The sequence below is a fragment of the Dermacentor albipictus genome, chromosome 2 (assembly GCF_038994185.2).
Source record: "Dermacentor albipictus isolate Rhodes 1998 colony chromosome 2, USDA_Dalb.pri_finalv2, whole genome shotgun sequence".
NCBI classification, from domain to species: Eukaryota; Metazoa; Arthropoda; class Arachnida; order Ixodida; family Ixodidae; genus Dermacentor; species Dermacentor albipictus.
This window is the reverse complement of record NC_091822.1, coordinates 201,003,793-201,029,545: the sequence shown is the minus strand read 5'-3', so window position 1 is coordinate 201,029,545 and position 25,753 is coordinate 201,003,793. Positions and strand designations below refer to the sequence as shown.

The window sequence follows — 25,753 nt, the reverse complement described above, 5'->3', positions numbered from 1 at the left end:
AAGAAGACAGTGAGGCGCTTCTTGGGGCGGTGCGCCTATTACCAACGTTTTATTGCAAACTTTTCATGTATTGCTGTGCCGTTAACACGCCTGACACGCAACGATGTTCCCTTTCTGTGGGGTGAAAGTGAGCAAGTAGCATTTAGCAAACTACACCAACACCTGCAAACACCTCCTGTTCTTTCACACTTCAACCAGCATGCTCCTACAGCACTTCACACTGATGCGAGCAATGTTGGTCTGAGTGCCATACCGGTTCAGTGACAAGACGGCTCCGAAAAAGTAATCGGCTATGCTAGCCGATCTCTCTCACGTATGGAGGAAAACTACTCGACTACTGAGAAGGAATGCCTCGCCGTGGTGTGGGCGGTTATCAAATTTCGCCCATATTTGTACAGCCATTCATTCAAGGTTGTCAGCGATCATCATTCTCTTTGTTGACTGACTAACCTGAAAGATTCATCTGGCCGTCTGGCGTGCTGGAGTCTTAGGCTTCAGGAGTTTGACATGACCATAATTTACAAATCAGGGAAGAGGCACACTGATGCCAACTGCCTCTCATGGTCACCCGTCGAGTCCGCTGGTACCGATGACGTGGATGTGGAAGCTGCATTTTTGGGCGTCCTCCTTGCCGTCACCATTTCACATGAGCAGTGCCGCGACCCAGAGTTGCTCCCACTAATTAATTTCTTGGGAAACCAGAATGATGCTCTCTATAAGAACTCTTCTGCCAGTGGCAGCACGTACCTGCTTGTCATACTGGCATCACTTCGAAAAGAAATACTAAAAGCATACCACGATGAAACCACCGCAGGTCATCTAGGCTACACGAGAACACTGTCCCAACTCCAATGCAGCTACTACTAGCCAAAGTTACCCGCTGCTGTAAAGCATCAAGTGCAAACATTGCCGACTGACAAAGACACAAAGTGCCTCCTGGTAAGCCTGCACCAGGCCAGCCATTCACCCAAGTTGGAATGGATTTTCCTGGGCCCATTTGCAACTTATACAGCTGGCAACAGATGGATCATTGTTGTCACCGATTACCTGATTCGTTATGCAGAGAAGAAAGCTACCCAGCGGGCCACAGCAGCCGTAGCAGCTCATTTTTTCATCAAACACATCGTCTTTAGACACGGCGCCCCAAAAGTCGTCGTCACAGACAGGGGAACTGCCTTCACTGCCGAACTCCTTGACTCGGTTCTCAGACTCAGTGGTACAAGCCACTGGAAAACAACCGAATATCATCCCCAGGCAAACGGACTAACCAAGCACCTTAATAAGACCCTCACAGATCCTTTGCATGTATGTCGACATAGAACATAAGAATTAGGATCAGATATTGCCTTACGTTACGTTCGCCTACAATACCGCTCGACAAGAAACTACTAGAATGACACCGTTCAGCTTGGTCCATGGTCGTGAAGCCACTACAACGTTGGATGTCATGCTGCCACATGAGTTTGACGACATACTTACCGACATTGGCAAACTTAACGAGTGTGCCGAAGAAGCCAGACAGCTTACCCGCGTACGTATCTGCATTCAGCAAGACCAAGATGCGAAACGATACGATCTTCGACACAGGTCCGTTTTCTGCACTCCCGGCGACAAAGTATGGGTCTGGATACCCATGCGCCATCCTGGATTTTCCGAAAAGCTCCTACAATCCATCGCTTGAGCGACGTGAATTACAAGGTCGTTCCTGACAGTGACCACAGTTCCAGTGGCCGCAAGCACTTACCTGAAGTGGTGCATGTGGTACGGATGAAGTCGTACCTGTTAAACTAACTTTCGTTGTTTGTTTTTTTTGGCATGTTTAACTCTGTGCCTTATTTGCTTAAATTGCGCATCAGATGCTTCCGTAGGAGGCACGGAAATGCCGTGCCTGTACTCCATTGCAGAAGAGTACAACGCGAGTACATGAGCGTATCGTATTTGTCAAGGCGCAATGGAGAAGTAGTAGTGGTGGTTGCGCTTGTAATAAAAACGGCGACCTGCTGCTGTGCTTCCTGCTCTACGACCCCTGTTTTGACGTTGCAACAATATATATATATATATATATATATATATATATATATATATATATATATATAGTCACCTATTCCACCACTACAAACATGCTCGTTAATGATTCTGTTCTTCTTGGTATTACACAATAAAACAACAAACACTGCCTAAATACTGTCACTGCAACAACACATCACTTCAAGCATGTCACTCCTGAATAGCTTTTCAGAAGCATTCAGCTATACATTCATAATACCCATCATTGTTGATGGTTTCTGTGTAAGTTACCTCAATTGTAGTATATACCTGATTTTGATACCTGCTGCTGTCTTTCTATCTCTAAAGATTGCACTTTTGATTACTTGCACCTTTAATTACTTTTTTTTGCATTGCTTGTCATACACTCCTAGCTTCCTTTCAAGCTTGCTCATTAGTCTGCATGTTTCAAGGTCACAGGTTTAAGGCTCACAGGCACACTAAGCTAGGCTCACTCAATTGCAGTTTTTGTGTGACATAGAGAGGCAGAGATATTAACCCAGTGAACCACCAATATACTATCAACATCCAGGTATGATTCATTCGACCACACCTTGCCATAACATGTAAAGGACGTCCTACTAACATATATTTTGCAAATATCAAGTAGCTGATGTGTTACTGAAGTACATTCTACATTGGCATTAGGCTTTCACGGACATTATATACTGACATCGTAGAGATATATGCGCTATGTCATATCGGTTGGCTACATTTTAAAGTTTTCTTGAAGGCTTATTTAAGATGCCATATCGGTTGGAGGATGTAATAAAAGAGGTGTACAGTAGCGCGATTAAAAGACTGGACAAGAGAAGACACACAGGGACACACACAGCGCTAAGTTAGCGCTGTGTGTCCCTGTGTGTTTTCTTTTGTTCCGTCTTTTTATCGCGCTACTGTTCACCCCTTCAAGATGCATTACCAACAAGCCCACATTGCAACCCATGTTATTAAAGTTTAGTATTTACATTTTTATGCGACTAGATCTTTGGGAAATGCTGAATTCCCTGAGCTTTATTCCACATGAGATGCCATTGACATTGAATGTGGTACTTAAATTTCGCAGAAGCAAAAATGGAACCATAGGCTCAGGTTAGGCAATGAAGGCTCAAGTAAAATTTTCTGAGAATTGTTGTTCTGAAATGAGTAGCCCACAGCTATAGAGTTACCCTGCTGATTACATTAAATTTAATGAACGACTTTTATATTAACATGAAAAGACTTTGCAGACCACACGAGTAGTTACACCCCTCCCCCACGGGCCGTTTTTCCTAGCTTCCCTATGACAGAATTTTCTCATTTGTTCACATTATACTTTGGAACTATCATGTCTGCATCTCGTATGTATATGTCTATGCTGCCTATTTTCTGATACAATTTATTTTTAAAACTTTCATTAATTTAATATATGCTCAGTGTACCAGGTGGGAGGTCCAGGAGAACAAGTACTATATGCTGCGCTTTCGCATTGCAGGCATGTGCATTATTGTGCACACAAGATGTATCTGACCTTGCTATGTGAGTGTGCTGCCACACAATGTCCATTTATTATTGAATTTGGCCTTGGCAGTAGATCTGCTGAGGCACCTGCAAGTATAGCTCGCTAGCCTGAACTGGTAAGATCCACTAGATTTTCTATAGACATCTGCATGCCTACTGCATGCCTAAACGGAGCATCTATTAGCGGTAACATATGTCCAGCTGCGATATTCTTACAATGTTATAGCAGCATGTTATAGATTTGGATAGAACTTAGATTATCCATGGTATGTATTTATAATGTTGTTTGGACAAATCTAGATATTTATAGGGTGTGTGCAATGTCTAAAACATGTTCTATGGACATCTATGGAACATAAATTGTTATCTGGGAATAGTGAACACCTTAAACTAAAACCTGAAAATACACAACAGAAAATTATGGGGTTTTTATGTGCCAAAACCACTTTCTGATAATGAAGCACACCGTAGTGGAGGACTCCAGAAATTTCAACCACCTGGGGTTCTTTAACATGCACCTAAATCTAAGCACACGGGTGTTTTCGCATTTTGGCCCCATCGAAATGTGGCCGCCGTGGCCAGGATTCGATCCCGCGACCTCGTGCTCAGCAGTCCATCACCATAGCTACTGAGCAACCACGGCGGGTTAAAATACATAATACACAAGTTCCTTCTTTCTGTGTAGTATCTGCTGTTTCAGTACTTATCAAACACCAGGAATGTCCTCTTGAGACACAGTCCTGGCTGACGAAGAAGTTTACCTAGTAAAGCTGCAATTTGGCAAATTAATTCTGCAGAAATGCAAAAGGTGGAGGAAGTTTAATGGAAGGCGAAAATTGTCATCCACTCAACAGTTGTCTAGGCTATAAAGAAAACCCATGTGGGTTTCACAGAAAGGTTCGCTGTTAAGGAAAAATTCTTATCAGACCAAGACAAAGTTCTTTTTAGCTGCAAAGCATTATTTCGAAGCTCTTATGGTTTTCTTTGTTGCTTTAGCTACTGTCAATACTGCTGAGTGGATGACAATTTTTGCCTTTAATAAAGCAGCAATTAGGGCCAGTTGGTTAAACATAGTTTCGGATAAGCGTGCTGTTTTGCATACATGCTCCCTGAGGTGTGTGTGTCCCCTCCCATTCTGAAGTGTCTTCCGAGCACATTCATCTGAAACAAGCTTACCTATGCGCTCATCTTCATACAAGTCTTTCAATGTGAGCATGATTGAATTGTGCTCAATGTTGCTCGTGATAAAATGAGGAATCCTGCAGTTTGAGAGAGATGCAAAGCTGCTCCTTGTCTTCTTGAAGTGACGCACAAGTGAATGAATAATCATGTTGTTGCTCTGAAAATACAAAGCACAAAACCCATGTGCTTACATAGAAACATCAGCTGAAACAGTAAGCTCACATGTTAATGCATGCTAGAATAATGCATCATGGAATATAGACATGGTGCAATAATTCCAGAAAATACTAGTACACAGCATGCAATACACAGTATGAATTTAAGGAACAAACCTCCGTCCCTCCTGATGTGAAGACAATTTCTGAAAGTGTGACAGAATATTTGACTAAGTGCCAATTCAGCAATGATATTAAGCTTTCGAAAATACATAAGTTATACACACCTGGTGATGATGCTCCAATCATGTTCGCAACTGAAATACGAGCTTCATCTATAATCCTGCGTGCTTCAGTTCCTGCAAGTGAAAAATTTTAAATTATGCGACTATATGGTCAACGACCAATTATTTGGACACTGCCAATTCAGGCATGCTTGATCATTTTGACAGCTTCACGGCACCGCCACAGGCCCCATAGACTTAATGTAGAAGGACGATTGAAATTTTTTACACCGTACAGCATGTCATGCAATAATTCGAGCTCCAACTATGCGGCCGTGTGCTAATTCGGCAACCGAGTCGAGCAGAAATAATGAGATTTTCGTTTTGATCAGTCATCGGCCTTATCCCCGGAGTCTCCTCGAAACCGAAACGAGCCAAGCCTAGTTGATCTAGTGCTAGCCAATTACAGCCAAACCCTAGGACAAGCCAAGCCAGTAGGTCGTAAAGGCCAATGTTACTAGACATACTAGTAGCGTTGGTAAAGGCCGCATTTGTAATTTGCCAATACTGCTTGGCTCTTACCAACCCAGCGTTCATGACCGGCTCATCCCATTGATAATGTGGGCGGAATGTTGCTCTGACCCACAGAAGCACTGACTCTCCTATCTTGCAATGCATTTGGCACAGCCAAGTAATGTCCCAGCAATAACAGGTGTGCAGTATTTCGCCCTGCTCTCTGCCTCCGCTCACCTTCTTTCTTCTTTGTGGCTTTTCAAGGTACATTTCTCATGGCATATATTGTAAAGCTGTGGGAATTATGGAGGTTCGTATATTTCTGCATTCCTACGCATACCACGGAAGCAAAGAGAGCAAACGCCTTCTTCCCCTCTACCCGTGCAGCGAGCCAAACAGGTTACCTTGCGGTGGTGCAACCCTCTAGCAAACCAGTTGCAAACGTAGGCCATCCCATGGCCGTGGAGCCTTGCACCCATTAAATCGAGCAAAGAACCTTTGTTTGCAGCACGACCGCGGCAAACCTCTCAGCCGTAACTAACCTGCTTCCAAGAGAGTTCTCTGGAGCAATAAATGTTGTTGTGCTTGTTATTCAACAGTGCGTTTTCGTGTTTCTGCTTGCCCTGGTACTGCAGAAGCCTGGCCGTATAAAGCAAGCTATAGGGAGTTGGTCATTGTAGTGTAAAGATAGCGGATTGTCACGTTTGTTGACGTGCGGTGCGGTCAAGGATGGAGCAGTGGACGTTTTCGTTGGTAGATAACATACTATGACCAAGTACTATATCTTACACTATACAAAAGGAACGAGGCACATGTCACAAATTAACTAAAGTACATGTTACACATGTACTTTAGTTACTACGTTCTGTTGCTGTTACTACGTTGCTGTTCCTACGTTACAGGTCCTTGCTCGCGCTCACGTCCTCGTCGTCTTCAGCAGGTTGCGCCCGTGGCAGGACGGTTTGATCACTGAGCAGGATGTAGCGCGTCGACATGCCGAAGTGCTGGGTGAGCGGTGACAGCGGCCCGAACATTCAGAAACGGCAATAGATCAGGCCGACCAGGAACAGTACTGGCCGAGAACAGTCACGGGCAAGTGGTAGCCACGCTGGACACCGACATCCGTAGGAGCGTGAACAGTCAGGAGGCTGCCCAGCGGTTCATCCGGGTAGCCAGCTTGAACCCCGGATCCTCAAACGCCGTGTCGAACCAATCTTCTTTTTCCTGCATCCGCTGCGCTCGAGACTGCCATTTCCTCTTTTTCTTTTCATTCCCTGCCGCCGCCACCTCGTGCTCTCTTTTGTCCGCGACGCACCGCACAGGAAGTCACTGTCGTCATCGTTATTGTGTTTCACCACACTACGCCTCACCCAACAAAGTTGTTTCCCTTTAAGCAACTTTGCTCTGAGGAGTGGCCTTGCAGAAAGAGCACTGGTTTCACTGGCACTTGTTGCACACATGTGAAAGTTCACAGTCTTTTGCACTGTTCACGCATTTCTAAAGCACACACACACAATACACAGAAGCAAGTATGGACAGCTGGGCTAGTTGGTTATGATTAGCACTGTGAAACAGATTTTTTCTTCAACTGAGTTTTATTCATTGGAAACAGGGCTTTATGTACACAGGGGGAGGGGGTGGGGGACTGCTACTGCGCAGGACCACTCAAAAATATTTCCTTGGTCTAGGCAAAGGTCATCAGAGGTGTCAAAACAAAAATATAAAGAGAAACTTTTCCCTCTTTTTTTTTTCCATTTACGTCACTCAGTACAATTTTGTTTATATCCCGCCCTGCCTAGCTGATTCGACACACCCGTTTGCCCTGAGATAATCAATTTCTTTTGTCCCGAGTGCAACAGAAGGAGCACTGACATAGTTCTCGTTTTCACTGGAGATACAACACGCTTCAAATATTTCCCGGTGTTTCTGATCGCTATATTTGCGCAACACGCGTGTTCGTTCAAAAACACCGGCGTTCGTGTTGTCTTTCTCGCCTCGTCCTTGTTCAATTGTGCGCTGGAACTATGTTTCACACAGAAGCAGTAACATCAGCACTCACAGAAACAATAGTCGGTATCGTATTTGAGAGCTACGAGACTCTGCTGAGGTAGTCAGCACCAATGTTATCACTGTCCTTGATATACCCTACAGTGAAGTCATACTCCATTACTAGCAAACTCCAGCGGAGCACTCTGTTGTTGACATGCTTAGCGGAATTAATGTATGAAAGTGGTTCATGGTCAGTTTGCAAAACGAAACACTTCCCGTAGTGGAACACATGGAACTTTTGAATGGCCCATACAAGGGCGAGGCCTTCGCGTTCTATGGTGGAGTAGTGTGTCTCTCTGGGTAGTAGCTTCCGGCTTGCATATACAACCAGGTGTAAGACCCCATTGCGATGTTGCAGTAGGACAGCGCCCAGGCTTGGTGATGAGGCATGTGTACATAGTACAAACGGCTGCTGTAAATCTGGGGACCGGAGAATTGGCTGCACAGAAAGCGTGTCGAAGTTTATCGAAGGCTTCCTGATGGCACGTCTCCCATGTGAGTTTGTTGGGTGCCCTGTTGCGAGTCAGTTCTGTGAGGGGTGCTGACACTTCGGAATAATGTGGCACAAGGTCGCAGTAATAACCGGCAAGGCCAAGAAATGAGCGGACCTCCTTTTTAGTGGTTGGCTTCATGGTGGCTTCTATTTTCCAAAGTGTCTCCATCTGTGGACGTAAGACACCATGGCCTATAATATGTCCTAGAAACTTCACAGAAGTGAATCCAACTTCACTTTTTGAAGGTTTGATGGTCAGGCCAGCTTTCTTCACTTGTTGGAATAAACATCCAAGTATGAACATGTTGCTCCCATGTTTCTGTAGCAATAGCACATTGTCAAAATAGTGGTAAATATTGGGGATGTCGTGCACTACCTTCCTCATCAGCCCTGTGAAGACAGCTAGCACGGTCTTGATATCGAACAGCATGAAATGGAACTGCTACAGGCCCGATGCTGACTGGAAGACGGTCATCTGCGTGCTCCCTGGTTGCATTGGGACCTGCCCTTTTGTAACATCAAACTTTGAAAATTAGCGACTCTTTCCTAGCCTGGCGAACATCATGTAAACCGATGGAATCGGTTCATTGTCCATGATGAGCACTCAATTTAGTTGCCTGAAATCAATGCACAGGCGCATGCTGCCATCTTTTTCGTAACTACTACCACCGGCGACTGGTATGGTGAGTGCGAAGCTTCGATGATGCCTTGTTTCAGCATTTCTAGTATTTCGTCTTCGATGGCTTTTTCAACTGCAAAAGGTACCGGATATTGGTGCACGTGCACTGGTGCTTCCGTGGTCAGTCTTGGTTGGCATTCAATGAGATGCGTCTTGCCAGGAATGTCCGAGAATATGTCTTGAAATGCACAAATCGTATCCTTTGCTTGATCACCTTGCTCTAATGGCAAGTCTGTGGCAATCTTTACGTTCTCGTACGTTTCTTCCTGCTTGAGTACAATAAATGGAGGGTCGCTATTTTCAACACCTTTGCAAGTGTTGACCGCGACAGCAGCTTGGTGTTCTGCCGGCACTAATGACCCCGACTCCTCATACTTCTTTAAGGAGATTGATGTGGAAGGTACCTGCTCAAGTCCCTAAGTCTACGACAAAGTCGATGTCGCTTCTCTTGTCTATAATAGTAAAAGGCCCCTTCCAGGTCAGTATTAATTTGTTGTTGTCGGATGGGAACAGAAGTAACACTTTGTCTCCCACAGCAAGGTGTCGAACTTTCGCCTTTCGACCATAATATAGTTTCTGGGTAGCCTTTGACCTTCGAAGCACCTCATGGGCAGGTTCGCATGTTCGGTGTAACCGTTCTTGCAGCTCCACAACGTAACCGTACATTATTTTGCCTCTTAATGCAGTTGGCTTCCGGACCATAGCTCCTTGAGGATTGCCATCAGTCCTCGCACGTAGCGACCTTATAGCAGATCAAAGGGCGAGAAACTTAACCTTGTCTGTGGGGCTAAGTATCGGTCCCAATTTTTCAGGCTTTCTTGACACATCCTCCGGATCATTTGCTTCAATGTTCTGTTGAAGCGTTCCACTACACCATTTGCCATTGGATGGTATGGTGTGGTCAGTAGCTGTTTAAAAGACAGAAGACGGCTTAACTTGTTCATGAGTTGCAAGGTGAATTGTGTACCTCGGTCGGTTACTATTTCTCGTGAATTTCCAACCCTGGAAAACATCTCAAGCAATGCCTCGGCAATTCTTTCAGTGGCGATGCTTGGCAATGCAACTACGTCTGGATAATGGGCTGCAAAGTCCTCCATAGTTAGGACATATCGGTTACCACTGGCCGATGTAGGTGACAGGGGTCCAATGATATCGATAGCGACACGTTGGAAAGGCGTATTGATGATCAGCATGTTTCTACGAGGTACACATCCTACAAGATGTTTTGGGACGGTCCTCTGACAAATGTCGCAAGACTTCACAAACCGCGTGACTTCTGCTTGAACAACAGGCCAGTAGAAATCTTCCGAAATCCTATTCACCCTCCTCTTTGTCCCTTGGTAACCGGAAAGTATGCCTTTGTGCGCCATCTTAAGGACGGATGCTCAAGGTCCTTCGGAACGACCAGCTGTTCTACTTCTCTCTGTGTTGCAGACTTGTAACGCTGGTAGAGAAGTTCATTGATGATGACGAATGTGGCAGTGGCTGATCGTGTCGTTTTAGTCTTGCCCACGGCGGCGAAGCAACCACTGAGGCTTCGATTCTCCTTTTGCATTGTCGCCAATCTTTCGGGACCAACGTCCAATGGGCTTGGCATGACTACTGGCACCTTTGGCGATTCTTTGCCACCGGATCATGATACAGCCACCACATCAACACAAACGGGAACAGTGTTGTCCTTGCATTGCAGACAGCCATCTGTACCTTCTTCAGGCTTTAGCATGGCTCCGCTTCCAGACAACTCGAGAGAGGAGCAGACGCCGTTGATATTGCCTAACACAACATCATACAGTGGCCGCTCCATGCATATGACAAGTACCGTCCCCTCAAAGAACGGGCAGTCAATATCAACTTCTGCTTCTGGAAGGTATAGAGTGGAACTGTCTAATAAAAAAACAGTCCACGATTTCCCAGTAAGCTTCTTGGATGGAACAAGTGCGTGTTTTATGATGACAGTGTCGCAACTTGAATCTCTGAGAACGGTCACAGGTTGACCTTCCAGATAGCCTGGTGCTGTCGGCATTCGTTCTGTTCCGACGCTTCGAGCCGACAGGACTTTCCGCAGTCGAACCGACCTTGTCACATTTGGCGTCTTCAGTGTCTGCTGCAATTCAGAATTGCTCGCACAGAGTGCTTTCTTGTGCTGTTTGGCCACGTTCATAACTAGAACACAAAGCCTCATTGCAGTCTTTCATGTTTTTGGGAAAGCTCTGCAGCTTCTTCCTTTTCTTATTGCTCATGGATCGACTTCCTGTGGCTCCCAACCAACAATCAGATGGCTTGTGGCCTCGTTTATTGCATATGAAGCAATGGGGCTTTCATTGAGTGCTTGTTGGCTCTTTTGACGCCGCCCCACTCTTCACATACGCATTCTCTTCTCTGCTTCTAGCCAGATGTGTCAGGCCTTGGAGTTCAAGATAATGATCCGCTGTTGCGGCCACACTGCCCAAATCTTTACAGCCTCGCTCCTTCAAAAATACTGCAAGCTTCTGGTAGCATTGATGCAAAAATTGTTCAGAGACAACCCCGTCTTTCAAGGCGTCACGTGTCCTTTCGGTTTTGGCCAGCTCTTGCCAATGGTCAAAATAACCGAGCAGTCTGCCTGCTAATTGACACACGGTTTCATCATATTCAGGTTTGGCCTCTCGGAACTTGATTCGGTAACCCTCTTCGGTATACCTGAACCTCTGAAGCAATGTTGACTTCAGCTCTGCAAAGTCAGTGGCATCTTCAGCGGACATCCATCTGACAACAGTGAGAGCCTCCCCTGTGAGGCACATACTCTGGGATAGACCTCATCTGCCATGAGGCCATCCTTGGTCAGTGGCTACTCGCTCAAACCTTTGAATATAAGCATCAAGCTCATCCCGGGATTCATTGAAAGCTGGTATTAGCGTGTGCGGACTCCAAAAACCTTGACTGCTCGTGTAGCGATCACTTGGTTCAACGGTGACTGCTCGACTAGGTTGTTGCGATTCTTGCCGCTCTAACATCTGTCCTGATCCTCCTTAGCAGCTTCACGCTCCAGCGCAAATCTCTCGCTTTCTCTCTCCTGCTCCTTCTCTAGTCACTGCTGCAGTGCCTTTCCTGTCAGTCCCAACTCTTTACCAAGGCCTATCAGCTTTTCGACATCCGTTTTCAACCACCACACATAAACAAAGTAAGACTCTCAAAAGGTGTTAGGGAGAGTTCCATCCTGTCACAGGCACCAGAAATGTAGTGTAAAGATAGTGGACCATCACATTCGTTGACATGCGGTGCAGCAAAGGATGGAGCCGTGGATGTCTTGGTTGGCAAATAACATATACTATAACCAAGTACTATACCTTACACGAAACAAACAGAATGAGGCACACGTCACAAACTAAAATACATGTTACACATTATGGCTGTCCCTAGGCTACAAGTCCTTGCTCACACTCACGTCCTCATCAACTTCAGCAGGTCGCGCTCATGATGGGACGATTTGATTGCTGAGCAGGACATAGCGCGTCGACTTGCCGAAGGGGTGGGTGAGTGGTGGCGGCGGCCCAAATGTTCAGGAACGGCAATAGATCAGGTCGACCAGGACCAGTACTGGCCGGGAACAGTCGTGAACGCGTGGCAGTGGCACTGGACACCAACATCCGCAGGAGCATGAACGGTCGGGAGCCTGCCCACCAGTACACCCGGGTAGCCTTCTTAAACTCCCACTTCTCGAACGCCGTGTCGAACCAGTCTTCTTTTTCCCTGCGTCCATTGCGCTTAAGACTGCCACCTCCTCCTTTTCTTTTCCTTCCCTGCCGCTGCCACCTCATGCTCTCTTTTGTCCACAACACGCTGCACAGGTAGTCATCGCGTTTCACCACAGTCGTCAAGCCTAACCACAACGCATGAAGGTGGCTGGAGAGAACCCCCATCTACAAGGCATACTTTTCAATGAAACAGTTGGCAGATTGCGTTCAAGCTTTCTTCATGTTTTCTTTTTTTTGTGTGTGTTGCCTGTTTCCCACCTCACACAATAAGTACCAGTCGTTAATAATGAACCATGCTAGGCTAGCAAAAGCTGGTATTCCCCTTCTGCCTTTCCTAGCTGTTGGCACTAGCGCTACTGTACTACCTACCTTTGAGAAGCCTCTAGAGTATGGATACCTAAAAGAAACCTATACAGTAACTCTAGTTGGCACCAAATATCCGAGTAGAAAACAATATGAAATGCCTTGAATGTGTGTGAGTCAGTCTGCTGCTACATTCACGAATGTCACTTGAATAATACTGCATTTGATTTAAGCAGACTTCCAACATTAAACAAAAGTGTGCTGATGTTCCTGAGGGCACTAAAACTAGTGCGCTTACTTATTTTAGGGCACTGCTGCCACAATCACTGAATGTCACGGCACAGGCCAAAACATGCCATAAATTGAAGTTGACCAACACAGACACTATAGTAAAATACACTCAAGAAAGCAAAGCTTTTGGTCACGAGATCGGGCTATAGATGGCAGCACTGTCATTACCTTAGTGTGGATGGGCGATCGGCAGCATGCATTGAAATCTGCACAGCTGCGCTTCACCACGAGCGATTTGGACCGATTGTTCGGTAATGAAACGCACAGACTGCAAAGTGACAATACAGGGTGACCATTTCCAAGTTTTACAGAATTTTTAAAGATTGCCTGTGGCAGATAGCATAATTCTTGTCCTTGAGCTTGATCATTCAAAGAGGTGGACATTACTAGCTCAAGTAAACTAAACACTTATCTAATTACCATAAATTCAGTTGTTAACTTCTTAATTACTTTACATCACATACTGCAATTTACAAGTTTTAGCAGTGAGTTTGCAAGATGTATTCAATTGAAATGAACTTCCAGGCAGGCACCAGTTTCGAGATATTTACCAAAGTGTGGGTCAAATTATATGGGTGTTTCAGTTACCTTTGTGCTTTGTTTTGCATTTTGATAAAAAAGTAAGTGAAAAACACATTTTGCAACTTTTGTGCAACTTTGATGGTGCATATCTTTAAACTGGTGTCATTCCGGAGATTACTTTCAAGTGGATATGTCTTGCAAGCTCATCAGCTACAATTTGAAAACTATAATATGTAATTAAGAAGTTAATCATCATCAGCCCCCAGGGATGCGATGATAATGTGTTGCTCTACCCTTTAAAATAGGTCGTCAGCTGTACAGCATCCTAGCCAATGCCATAAACAGGTAAAGTTGGGCAAAGCCCCTACGAAGTCACTACAGACTATGTGCACAGATATAGCTAATGCCCCACAGAACCTGGTTTAAAGAAAATAATAATAAAAACAGAGAGAAAAAAAGAAGTAACACTGGCATGCACAGAAATGTGCACTCACCACGACGTCCCCACATACACATGACATTCCACGTGGACACATAATTGCTATTGTTGCAGTTTTCATCAATCATTTGCACGGCCTTTTTTTTTGGTTACTGACACAACATTGACGGTGACACCGTACCCTAGTGCCTGCTAGGGTCCCTAGATAAAACAAGTTTATCTCGGGACCTTAATGCCTGCAGGAGGGTAGCACCCTCTACATGCTGAGGAGAGACTTCAACAGCACAAACTAAGTGTTCAGTGCTCTCCTCTACACACTCACTCTACACAATGCTGCGAGAACATTATATCCCAGCTCGTGCCTCAAAGAGCAAGGCGCTGGCAATATCGCTGTCATACATACACTTTACGACATGAGTAGTGTCAATTTTTGAGTCGCTGCACTATTCCACTGCAGTGACTCCCCCTCTTGCGCTCCAGTTTGCACAGCTTCTTTCCATTTGTGCTCACCATCGTCTTCGACATGGTTCGCAATGAAGCCCAACTTATGGCGCAGTGTTCGGGTGCACGCACACCACTTTGTCTTGATGCCTTTCAAGCTAATGTACTGAAATAGGCGTCAGGCCCACCTTGCATCATCTAGGAATGAATGAATGAATGAATGAATGAATGAATGAATGAATGAATGAATGAATGAATGAATGAATGAATGAATGAATGCTTACTGTTCAGTGGCACAAGGGCCAGGTATGGCCAAAGAGTGCCATGCCAGTGTTAGTGTGTTTGCAGTGGAGTCAAGAATTCTAAGTAGATGAGATGTGGCTGTAAAGAGGCTTAAATATAGTCATCTAAAGTTGTAAGATATACATGTAATAAGATTATGGCAATTACTAATGAGGTGTACTATGAACCTGAGATGTGCATTGAGAAACAATCATACAATATACAAAATATATCATATGCCAGGGCTGGCAAGAAGCACTAGTGCCTAAACAGAGCTCTTAAACTGCAAGGGCCTGAAGGCCTGAAGGATGAACTACTATCACAGCGGCATCCTCTGGCAAGAAGATGTGCTATGACTTTATTGGCTGATAATATGTAACACGACATCGTTCAAGAAGCCTAGTACTGCTTTGGTGTCAAAAACTTCTGAATCAAAAAACATTACCGGATGAAGTGGGATGTGTTACCGGTATGCTAGAGGAAAATGCTTCTTTCTGTCAGCTTTGGCTTCCTGACACTCCAGGAGGACGTGGAGGACAGTCAGCCTCTTCCCACATCTACCGAAGGTTGGAGGTTCATTTCCAGTAAGTAGAAAATGATGAGTGCCATAGGTGTGTTCTATTCTGAGATGACAGAATAGAAAATCAATTTGCAGTGTTTTTGTTGTGGAGGACGAGAAACCTTAGTGTGGCTTAATCAAGTGAAGCTTATTGTTTGTTTCCGCATCCCCCAAGCGTTGCCAGTGGCTTCGCAGTTTCTTTCATAAAGGCTTCAGATCTGTGGTAGGGACTGCAGTAATAGGAATAATAGTTTGCGATGTAAGTGATATGTCCATTTCGTCTGCTAGTACATTACCCTCGATGTCTCTACGACTAGGTACTCAGCATATAACATGCTGGTTAGATATACACGCTCTACACAGAACGGAATAGAGCTAAATAAGGACAGGGTTGTGTTTACAGAGTGACTTCAAAACTTTTACAATGCTTAAGGAGTCAGTAAATTTAATTGTATATAATTGTTTTTTGAAGTTTTGATTTCCTTATGGTACTTCACAGCCAACAAAAGTACATGGACCTCAGCCGTAAAGACACTTGTTTCCAGATGCAGTGCACGAGATTCCAACAAGGCTAGACGGTCGGATGCATAAGGCACTCCGCCATGTGACTTGGAAGCGTTTGTGTAAACTCTGTTAAGAGTACTTGGACTGGAGTTCTAGGAAATGCATTTTGATATTATTCAAGTACATGTTAAACACAGTAATGTTTTAATATAACAACTCGGTCGATTTTAAAACGTTTGCTGCATTTGAGACAAGATAATACATTTTTATTACTGTTGCAAGCTAAATATTTATTTAGCTCATGCTTCCTTTATACCGTGTTTCATCTTTCGATCGCCTCAAGAGCTTACAAAGCGCTACCTAGAGTTCTCTTGCAGAATGCATTGCGAGGTTGTTCCAGCCGGCGCATTTCGAAGAACTGTTTATAATGACGTTCGCTGTCGGCGCGTCGCATCGCCGTGGGTGAAGCTATGCTACAAGCGAACTCAAAATCGGCAAATCTGTTATCGCATGATGGTTTGTAGAAGGTTTGCTACGCCAGCATGGGCTGCGCATCGCTAATGGTTGTCTGACTGATACAATCGGTACACCTATTATTAATATGGTATGCGTCGACTACTTCGTGGGTTACTTGATCTTTGCGTCGAAAAATAATCTGCGTGTCGCTAAACTGTGGCTTACACCCATTGTTTCTGCAGTTTCTGTAATGCACGGCTAGATGAGCATAGCCTGTGGAATGTAACGATGCCTTGTATTCCCTAAGTCGATCATTTACGCATCTACCTCGCTACCCGCATATGCTTTACCGCAAGGGAAGGGGATCAGGTAAACCACCCCCATTCTGCATTCAACAAACTTATTTTGATGTTTAACAGAGCAATGCCTTGCTTCTACTACCTTGTTAACGTGTGGGCCGATACACGCCAGCTTATTTCTTGCCGTGACTTTCGTGTCAATATTGTACCTACTTCCAATATTTTTAAAATTATGTGCAAACTTGTGAACATAAGGGATGAATGCCAATAACGTCCATGCACTCCGACATGCACCTTGCATTTTTTTCATTGGGCACTTGCTTGGATATTGATCTTGCAGATGCTAGCTTCTTGGCGTGGCTGAGGGCTGGTACCACAACCTTTGGATTATACTTATGTAGGAGTTCAAAGTCATTGAAACTGTGGATGGAACCTCTGACATTCCACTGTAATATTTGCGTATCCATGATGAATGTGGTTTTTGTGCTCTGTATTTAAGAAAGAGCCTGTGCAGCACCTCACAAGAAGCGCTGGACACGCACTCTTGTGAGTGCTGCGTTTGACTTGAAGGCCTCGACACGTTGGATGAGACCTTTGAGGCCATGATCCTGGAGGCAGATGGCCCCTCCTGCTGGGGCGGCAGAGCTGCGCTAGCTGCAGCTGCCGGGCGGGGGGGGGGGGGGGGGGGGGACGGTGTCACTGCACTGTGTGTGGGCCGGACAGCCACTGGAGGCCATTGTGGTGCTGCCCCTTGACACACCACTTTGGCAAAGCTGTTTTTGGCAGGTAATCAACCCGCCTGCAAGCCACCTTGAACAATATGTTTTCCTTCACTGACTGTCACGATTTCTTTGTCCTTTTTCCAGGATGAGCAGGACCACGAGTATGCAGTGTGCTCCCCATCACAGTTCATGCAGTGTGGAATATTCTCGCAATAGTCAGATGGGTGTTCTTTGGCACTACATTTAGTGCAAGTCTGGTGGCCTCAGCAGTTCTGTAAACTGTGGCCATATCTTTGGCAATTAAAGCATCGGAGAGGATTCGAAATGTGCGGTCTGACCCGTACCTTTATGGGCCCAGCCTCAATGGTTTCAGGCAGCATACGCAATGCAAAAGTTAGAATTAGGTGCTTTGTTTCTATCTCTTTTCCATCACGCCTTACCTTAATTCTCTTGATATTGATCACATTTTGATCACTCCAACCCTCCAGTAGTTCAGCTTCAGTCAACTCCATGAGGTCAGTATCAGGAACAACTCTGCAGGTGGTGTCCATAGTGCAGTGCAGTGCAACTCACTGGGAGATTTTTGAATGACACCAGATCAGACAGTTTTTCCTGTTGTTTCTTTTGGCAGAGTTCTAGAAGGAGATCACCACTTGCCAACTTCAAGATTTTATAACCTGGGCCAAAAGCATCAGTCAGTGTTTTTGCAACCAGAAAAGGGGAAATCATTCTTGAGCTGCCATTTGTTTTTTCTCTGAATGTATTACATGAAATAGTGTAAAATTGGCAATATTTCGGCCAAAAACTTGAAAACTTCGGTGCACCCTCATTTCTGAGGGCGATCAGGGAGTGGGGGGAATGAACTTGCCATATATAAAGGTAAATTGTTCAGTAGCGTCAGCCAACGAGGGGACACTGCAGGACCTTGAAAGAACAGGTGCTCTAAACACCAGCTGTACGCCACTACTATAACCGAATATGGTATAACCAACGTTGGCTACCCACACACAAGGTTAATCCTTGCCACCCGGAAATTTTGAATAGAGAAGGGAATAGAAGACAGGAGAGATGGAAAGGAGAGAGAGAAAAACTAAGATTGAAGAGCAGGACAGGAAAATGCGACCGCCAGTTTCCTTCAGGTGGGCCAGTCTGGAAGTGCCGTCTATGTGAAGCAGAGGCCAAAGAGGTGTGTTGTCTCCGCCAGGGGGCCTTAAAGGTCCAAACACCCTGCATCAGCTCAATCCCCAGGATCCCCCCTTCCCCAGACCTGGCTAAGCTGCACCATGGCTACCTGCGGGAGAGTCCAACCCTCATATGCTTGGGTATGTGGTGTCAGAACACACCAAATGCCTGCTGATGCAGATGCCCCTGCAGGGGTAGTCTAGGAGGCAGAGTCTTCCTTTATAGGCAAGTTTACTTTTTGCCTCCCGTGCTTCAAAAGTCAACCATCCGGTGTCTGCTCAGATTGCTTCCACAGCCACCCGTTCGTGGCATCCGAGGGCCCACTGGCCCACCTCCCGTTGTCCACGCTTCAGCCATGCCCCGGTTTCGGCTGACAAATCATGGCATTCGCATACGTCAGGGCTGACACAGGTACACACTTTTACATCTCATGAACCAGCATTTACCAGTCAATTTACAATTGCAGCCCCATAAGCTTATCTTTCACAGTAAATTAGCTGCACTTTGCGAGATTTGGCAGATGCGATTCTTATATGTCTCAAAGCATTTAGATGTCGTGGTAAATGTAATGCCAAGGTAGCAGTATTCCATCTATAAGACATGTTCGACACTGGGCAGCAGTATTGGCGTGTTGGGCTGAGATCCTGAAAACTAGAGGACCATCAATGTGAAAGTGAAGTCTAGGTTCGACAGGTGGAAACAGGATCTTGTGACTAGGTATCGCAGGTCCCCAAGTCGATCTGCAACGAGGACGGTATTATCTGCAACCATAGTGTGGGCAGTGTCCATGCTTAATGAGCAAAAAGCCTGTGCCACAGTCAAGCAGACAGCAGCTCCAACCCCGAAGCACAGAGCATGTACAACAATGGGGAAAGAGGACATCCACACTTAAACCACGGCTCACCACCACTGGTTTTGTTGCTACACCACAGAATATGGCAAAGTATTTCTACTGCACAGCCGGCGTAATATATCCATCCATACTTGTGGTATTCCCAGATCTGCCATACGTTGGAGCTGCAGGCTGTGTGGCACGTTGTCGTAAGCTTTGGAAACATCCAAGAAGCATCTGACAAGACCATGTGACTCCTTCCAAGCTATGTTTATCAACTGCGCAAGCATGAAAAGGTTGTCACCAAATGACTGTTTGCTCTGAATCCGTTTTGTAATTCCTAACGACTCCCTTACGCTCCGCCCACGCACTTATTCAGCTCTTTACAATCTGGGCAAATGGTTGGTAGAGGACACTTGTCACTGTTAGCGGGAATTTTTTTAGTAGAGTGTTTTAGTTGAGCGTCTTTACGCTCCGCTCCGAGTGGCCCCGCTAAGCCAAAGCGGAACGGCGGGCGATTTTCATGTTTTAGTTATACGTTTAGCGTAGCGGAGCGGACCTTTCGTAGTTGCAGCACCCTCTGGCCAAATTCAGGGTAATTAAAGAAAATAAAAACACCTATTGATCAGTTTTATACAGTAAAATGTATATATGTGTATATATAACTTATTTCTCCATGAAGTATCTAGACATGCGCTTGTAATGCTTTACCGGTCCATTTTACCCAATGGAATATAAAGTGCCACCTTGGGGAACGCCACGTGATAGCCAGTGCGCTTGCTTTCTGCATCCAATCCAATCCTTTCTGACGCAAACGCTAGCCAAAGCGCTCCGCAGCACGCTCCGCTCAGGCAGCTTCTCAGCGGAAAGTGTTCCTCGCTCCGCTAACCCGCTTACGGCTAAGTGGACGGCGCATGCGCATTCGCGCTTCCGCTCCGCTTAGCTGCTTAGCGGAGCGTAAACACGCTCAACTAAAACACTCTAGTAACTCTACTAGCTGGCGGTAATCACGCAGGAGGCCCCCATTGCCACCTCTCTTGCACAAGAGGGTCACTCTGCCACACAGCCATTCAGCAAGAACTGCATCACTTGCCAGAAATCCAGTAAAGATGCCAGCGAGGTATTCTCAAGCTGTATCACCAAAATGCTTCAGAAGTCTAGAAGAGTTGACAGTTGGGCTAGTTGGTCGTCCATATTTGAAGTAGTAGCTTAGCGCAAATAAAACCACAAACACAAGGAAGACAGACAAGGACAAGCGCTACTCACAACTGTTTAATGGAAAGGAAGGATGGTGCATATATATATATCCTCTTGTCACGCATGCGCCTACCAAACAGAAGTGAAGCCGGTACATGCACATCAAAGGCGGTCGCGCAAGAAGTTAAATTCGGCATCCAGTAATGTGATAGAAGGCTCACTCACACATCTATCTCTATTCTTCTGTTTGGTAGGCGCATGCGTGACAAGAGGATATATATATATGCACCATCCTTCCTTTCCATTAAACAGTTGTGAGTAGCGCTTGTCCTTGTCTGTCTTCCTTGTGTTTGTGGTTTTATTTGCGCTAAGCTACTACTTCAAATATGCTTCAGAAGGCCTGCTGGAATGCGTCAACCTCTTGGGCTTGACGTTATTGCAGCGTCATTGCTGCTGGGGACACCTGCCAAGTGTTGCCCTCCTCATTCAGGAACGGAAAATTCAGGTCAGTGTTCACCGTGTCTTGGCTATCCTGCACAGAAATGTACAGCACCGGTAGGCACTGTCTGGTGTGTTTCTGGAGGCCGGTCATTAGTTAGCCACTAAGCTTATGTCGAAGCACTGGTAGAGGAGGTAGATGGCCTCCTCTACTAATGTCTAATGTCTAAGGTCTAATGAGGAGATGTATGTTCAGAACATCTTTTACCCATTTTGTCCACCTGCGGCAAGTGCTTTAAGTTGAGTGTTGCCACGCAAAAAATGTGTGCAAGCAGTAGTGCAACGTAAGGTAGCTGCACTGATGCTTGCATTGGTGCATCTATTTTACGCTGCACTAATGCTTGCATAGATCTTTTGCAGCCCAAGTAGTGCTGCCAAGACTGCTGGAATTTGTTGGAGAAGAGCATTCCGACTGCCTGAATGTGCAAGCGATCTGACATACATCAAGCGGCCAGGTTGTCCCGTACTGCTTTCCTCATTGTCTCGACAAGCTTTGGGCTTCTGCCCTCTGCGTGAGTTCGTGCGTAGCTCATGCATTCCCATTACTTGTTACAGTTCACATACGAATATGTCACAGCTGGATGGTTCTGATGAAAGGAGGCAAAGCTCTATCTGTTCAGCCACAACCTCAAATGCAGCCTCAGGCAAGTACCACACTGCCAGCACTTAGTGCCCTTTCAGTCCCAAACACCAGACAGAAGAGGATATGGTCAGTTTGATGCGATTATGGTCGTTACCAATGCTGAACTTTTCCTTTTCATCCATGTGTATGTGCTGGATATGCTGTGCTAACCATGGTCATGCCAGCGTGTAATCAAGACATAATGGCTCGTTCTCGCACACCAGGTGGACTCTCCTTCACAGACCGAGCGCAGGTTACTTACAGAGAGAGGGCCTGTGCAGTCTTCAGTACGAGGCTCTTGTTGCTGTCCTCATATCCATCATTGCCTTGGATACGGCCATTATAGTCGCAAGCAACAAGTTTCCATGCCATCTATGCTTTGCAATATAAAGCATCAGGCTTGACGGGACACAATCTTAGGCCACAGGCCATCCTCTCTAATAAATGTTTCCAATAAATAAATAAATAAATCACAAATGGAACTACTTATCAGGCGAGTCGGCACTCCGGTTTATCTCACCCCGTGCTCTGACCACTGACGAATCGCAAAAAGCGTGAAAAGTACAGTTAAACCTCGATATAACGAAGTAGGTAAAATTTGCTTTGGTATATCGAAATTTTACTTTTTATGCAAATAAGCACAATCACTGATCAATTTTCCTTACATGGAAAGGGGCTGGAAAATTTTCAGAATTATCGGGCAATCGAAAAAAAAATTTGATCCAACAAGATCCAACAAAATGTTGACCAGCAGCAAACAAAACATGTGAAAGGTTAACATAGCTAATTTTTTTTTATATCTTCCTTATGTCCCTCTGCCTTCGAGGGACATAAGGAAAAAAAGTAATATAGAGACTACTGGAGTTCTGGCACTGAGGGATTCTAGGAAGGGTACTCCCATGGCACTTCAGACACTGACACAATGCGACACTCGTTTTGCTCACTAACATATGCAGTGCACCTTTTGTATTAAGTCTACTGCATGTGGTAGTTGCTACAGCTTTCTTTCTGTTTTGCTCGATCTTTGGCAACTTTCTTTTCTAGTTTAATGTTCCACCTAATCTATTTTCTCTGAATATCTCACACTTTGAAATGATCACCAAGTTGCTAGCATACCTTTGTGGGCCTGAAAATGCACCAGACACGGATTCACAGAGTTCAATCATTGCATTGCGGATTCGTGAACAAATTGCCTGGCGCTGCCAGCGTCTGTCAAGGTTTTGTATATAGGGGGGATTAATCTTGCCTGCTGTTAGAAGGGTCAAATCATGGAGCTAGTTTTTTCACAACTCCCTTCTTGAGAACAGTTAGAGTTGAACCTTTGGTGTGACTAAGCAGACTTGCAAGTTGGGTGATGCACATATCTATAGCTGATAATGCAGTGGTGTTGTTGATTCCACAGAGGTCAAAATAACTTCTCCATGCACTAATTCTTTTCCTCTTCTCAACGGGCTACCCTGTGTGTAGCACTCGAGGAGGATTTTTCTCGAGAAATAAAATGAACTTTCACAGGAACTAGCACACCAATTATAGACTACTTCACCTCCATCGTGGTTGCTTGTTGGATTTCCCCAAGCCACCTGCAGGGCATATATGATGGATTTCTGCACCTCTTCCTCCACGGGGGCAGTTGCATTATAGTCGAGGTAGACACTAGGAGGAAGAAAGGACAAGTTATGAAGCAACCTAACACACGATTGCCGACGTTCGATTTTCCCGATAACAGAAAACGAGGGAATAGAGAATGAGCAAACAGCCCTCCCACAGACGGAATAAAGACAGCGGGACGACGAGCCAACCAACGACTATAATTTTATACAATATGTAAGCACATGTTCCCTGTCCTGCCTAAATAGTAATGAAAGAATGGCCCTGGGTATAGTGGGAAGCGCAGGCTTGGGAACGTCGTCCTGTTAAACTTTCCATAATTCCACGCAATGCCCTCCTTCCCCAAATGCTGCTCTTTCATTTCTCTTTGAAGTACATAAATGGACACGCACCAGGACATGCTTTTAAAACATCCGGTGTGATCGTCAGGAATTACGTGCGCTCATGTAATTATTCGAAAGAAAAACATTACCAACGAGATCCATTGTTAGGTTCCATCGCAGAGCAGCAGTACAGACTACAGACCAGGCAAACAACGGTCTCGACTGCAAGTAGCTACAGCCGCGCTAAAGTGCTCAAATGAAACACGCCACTGCACCACTCGACGAGCCCCCGAGCCCCTTCAGGCGTCTTGCTAAGGCGTGTTGAGATAGCAGTGGAAACCACGATTGGCTAGAGCGCAAAAGAATGCTGCTTCATCACGTGTTGTCTGCACAGAGTCCCGAGATTCGCGAGTCGATGTCAAAGAAACATAAAAATCGTACAATCGCAGTTGGCGCAGCTGTCCATTCTCTATGGCTGTCGATCAACGCGCCAGGTAGCAAACGGATGGATGCTATGGGCGCCGGGGCGGTGGGTTGCTTCACCAAGCTCATGTTATTGCCTAAACTCGTTCTACCTTAAACAAAAAAGAAAAACCCACGAAGAATTCCCCTTTCCCCTTTTCAATAAAGTTTACCACCACCACCACCACCACCCATAACCAAACTTTCTGAACGCCTATTGGGAACATTGTTTTCCTAAGTTCCCGTTGTTTGCCGTTGCCCTGATTTTCTTCTACCGATCTTCCGATTTCTCGCCTCTTATTAGAGTGCGCTAGGATACGAGCACATCAAAATTGGATTTACCCGCATTTCTTTCTCGCAACCACGAACTACTGCTGAACTCTGGAGCTACACAGATCTCCCTCCTCCAGCACGCCTGGTCTTGTTCGCCCCTTTTGCCGCTAGGGAAAGAACGTACGAGCAAAGTGACGCTAGTTATAACCTGTTTACTGTCGTCTGCTTTTGCGATCTGTTCAGCGCTTGTCTTGCCACTTCGGCAGGCACAAAGCGCTTGTATAGGCGGTAAATGAATAAATTCACAAATATACAAAAGAAAACATATTTGTGAATGCTTTGCGTTTAAATAGTGAAACTAGAAGAGGAGGAGCGGTGCAAGAAATGTAAACAACGAGCATAGGTGGCAGCTGCAATGCCAGATCGACGGCAAAAATTTCCCTTTCCTAGCCTCCGTAAGAGACTGGAAAAATTGTTCAAAAAGATTCATAGGATAATCTAGCTTTTTTTAGTTGATCATAGATAGGCTAATGTCGTAGATAACATTAGGATTTACTGCTGTGTGCCGTAGTGAAAGGCAGATGATCTGGTAAAAGTATAGTAAAAGTATTCACGAGTAAGTCCTCCGCCCGATATATGCAATAGGCTGATCGATTCTGTTTCGAGGAAGGTGAGCATAATTGTTTTTAATGTCGTTGGATGTCTAGCTCAGTAGAAAGCTTGCAAAAAATTAAGCGATCCCATTAAAACGTGCTGCACTGCAGGCCTTAAACAGTGTCACGGAACTCTTTTCAAACTGTAAAGCTAGCTTTTCTGCATGGTACGGCGGCAGCATAACGGTGGTGCTTAAGATACGTACGCAGTGAAGCTGTGTGCGTAATATCACTTTTTGAACTCACGACGCATTCACGGACAACTTTTAAGAGTTAAAATGAGCGGTAATCGTTTTGTCGTCGAACATTGCGGTGGTTTCAAGTTTCGAAAGAGCGCAGAAGCGAATTTTGAAGCTGTTGTGTACATTACGAACTTTATAAACAATGTGACTTATAATTATTTGCCTGAAAACGGCAATATAGGAGCGGCTATTTAACGCTATTTTAGAGAGCAGCGGACAACACGCTCCGACATTTTTTTAGGTTCGGGCAGTCAACTTTTGGAGCGAAGTGACCGATGAAAGCCTTGTGACATCACTGTCACGGTGTTAGCAAAAATAATCAACTAGACAAGCAGTTCGTCACAACGCAACAGCTGCCGTACTAATTACAACGCCGCACAGCCGCCCACCGCGTAGCAGACGAACAGGTTATGAAAGCGCCACTTACGGCCGTCGGTTGAACGAAAGTGGGCGCCAGCTGCTCCCATA

General features: G+C 45.4%; 1 protein-coding gene across 9 annotated transcripts in view; it reads right to left on the bottom strand.

The window, feature by feature from the left end:
* LOC135904556 (selenocysteine lyase-like) overlaps nucleotides 1–24,565 on the bottom strand; it is a 138,775-nt gene extending 114,210 nt beyond the window's left edge. Inside the window, exons 1-6 of one of the 9 annotated variants that reach the window (XM_065435411.2) lie at nucleotides 24,460–24,565; nucleotides 23,268–23,377; nucleotides 17,834–17,965; nucleotides 5,171–5,242; nucleotides 5,061–5,089; nucleotides 4,723–4,885 (exon numbers count right to left, since the gene is read on the bottom strand). In XM_065435411.2, coding sequence (XP_065291483.1) covers nucleotides 4,723–4,885; nucleotides 5,061–5,089; nucleotides 5,171–5,192 — 214 coding nt within the window. In that variant the 5' untranslated portion in view covers nucleotides 5,193–5,242; nucleotides 17,834–17,965; nucleotides 23,268–23,377; nucleotides 24,460–24,565. Of the gene's footprint in view, nucleotides 1–4,722; nucleotides 4,886–5,060; nucleotides 5,090–5,170; nucleotides 5,243–17,833; nucleotides 17,966–20,500; nucleotides 20,627–23,267; nucleotides 23,378–23,724; nucleotides 24,061–24,096; nucleotides 24,294–24,459 lie in introns of those variants that run through there. The other 8 variants (XM_065435412.2, XM_065435413.2, XM_065435409.2 and 5 more) reach the window with 8 other exon arrangements.
* Between the last annotated feature and the right edge of the window lie 1,188 nt (nucleotides 24,566–25,753).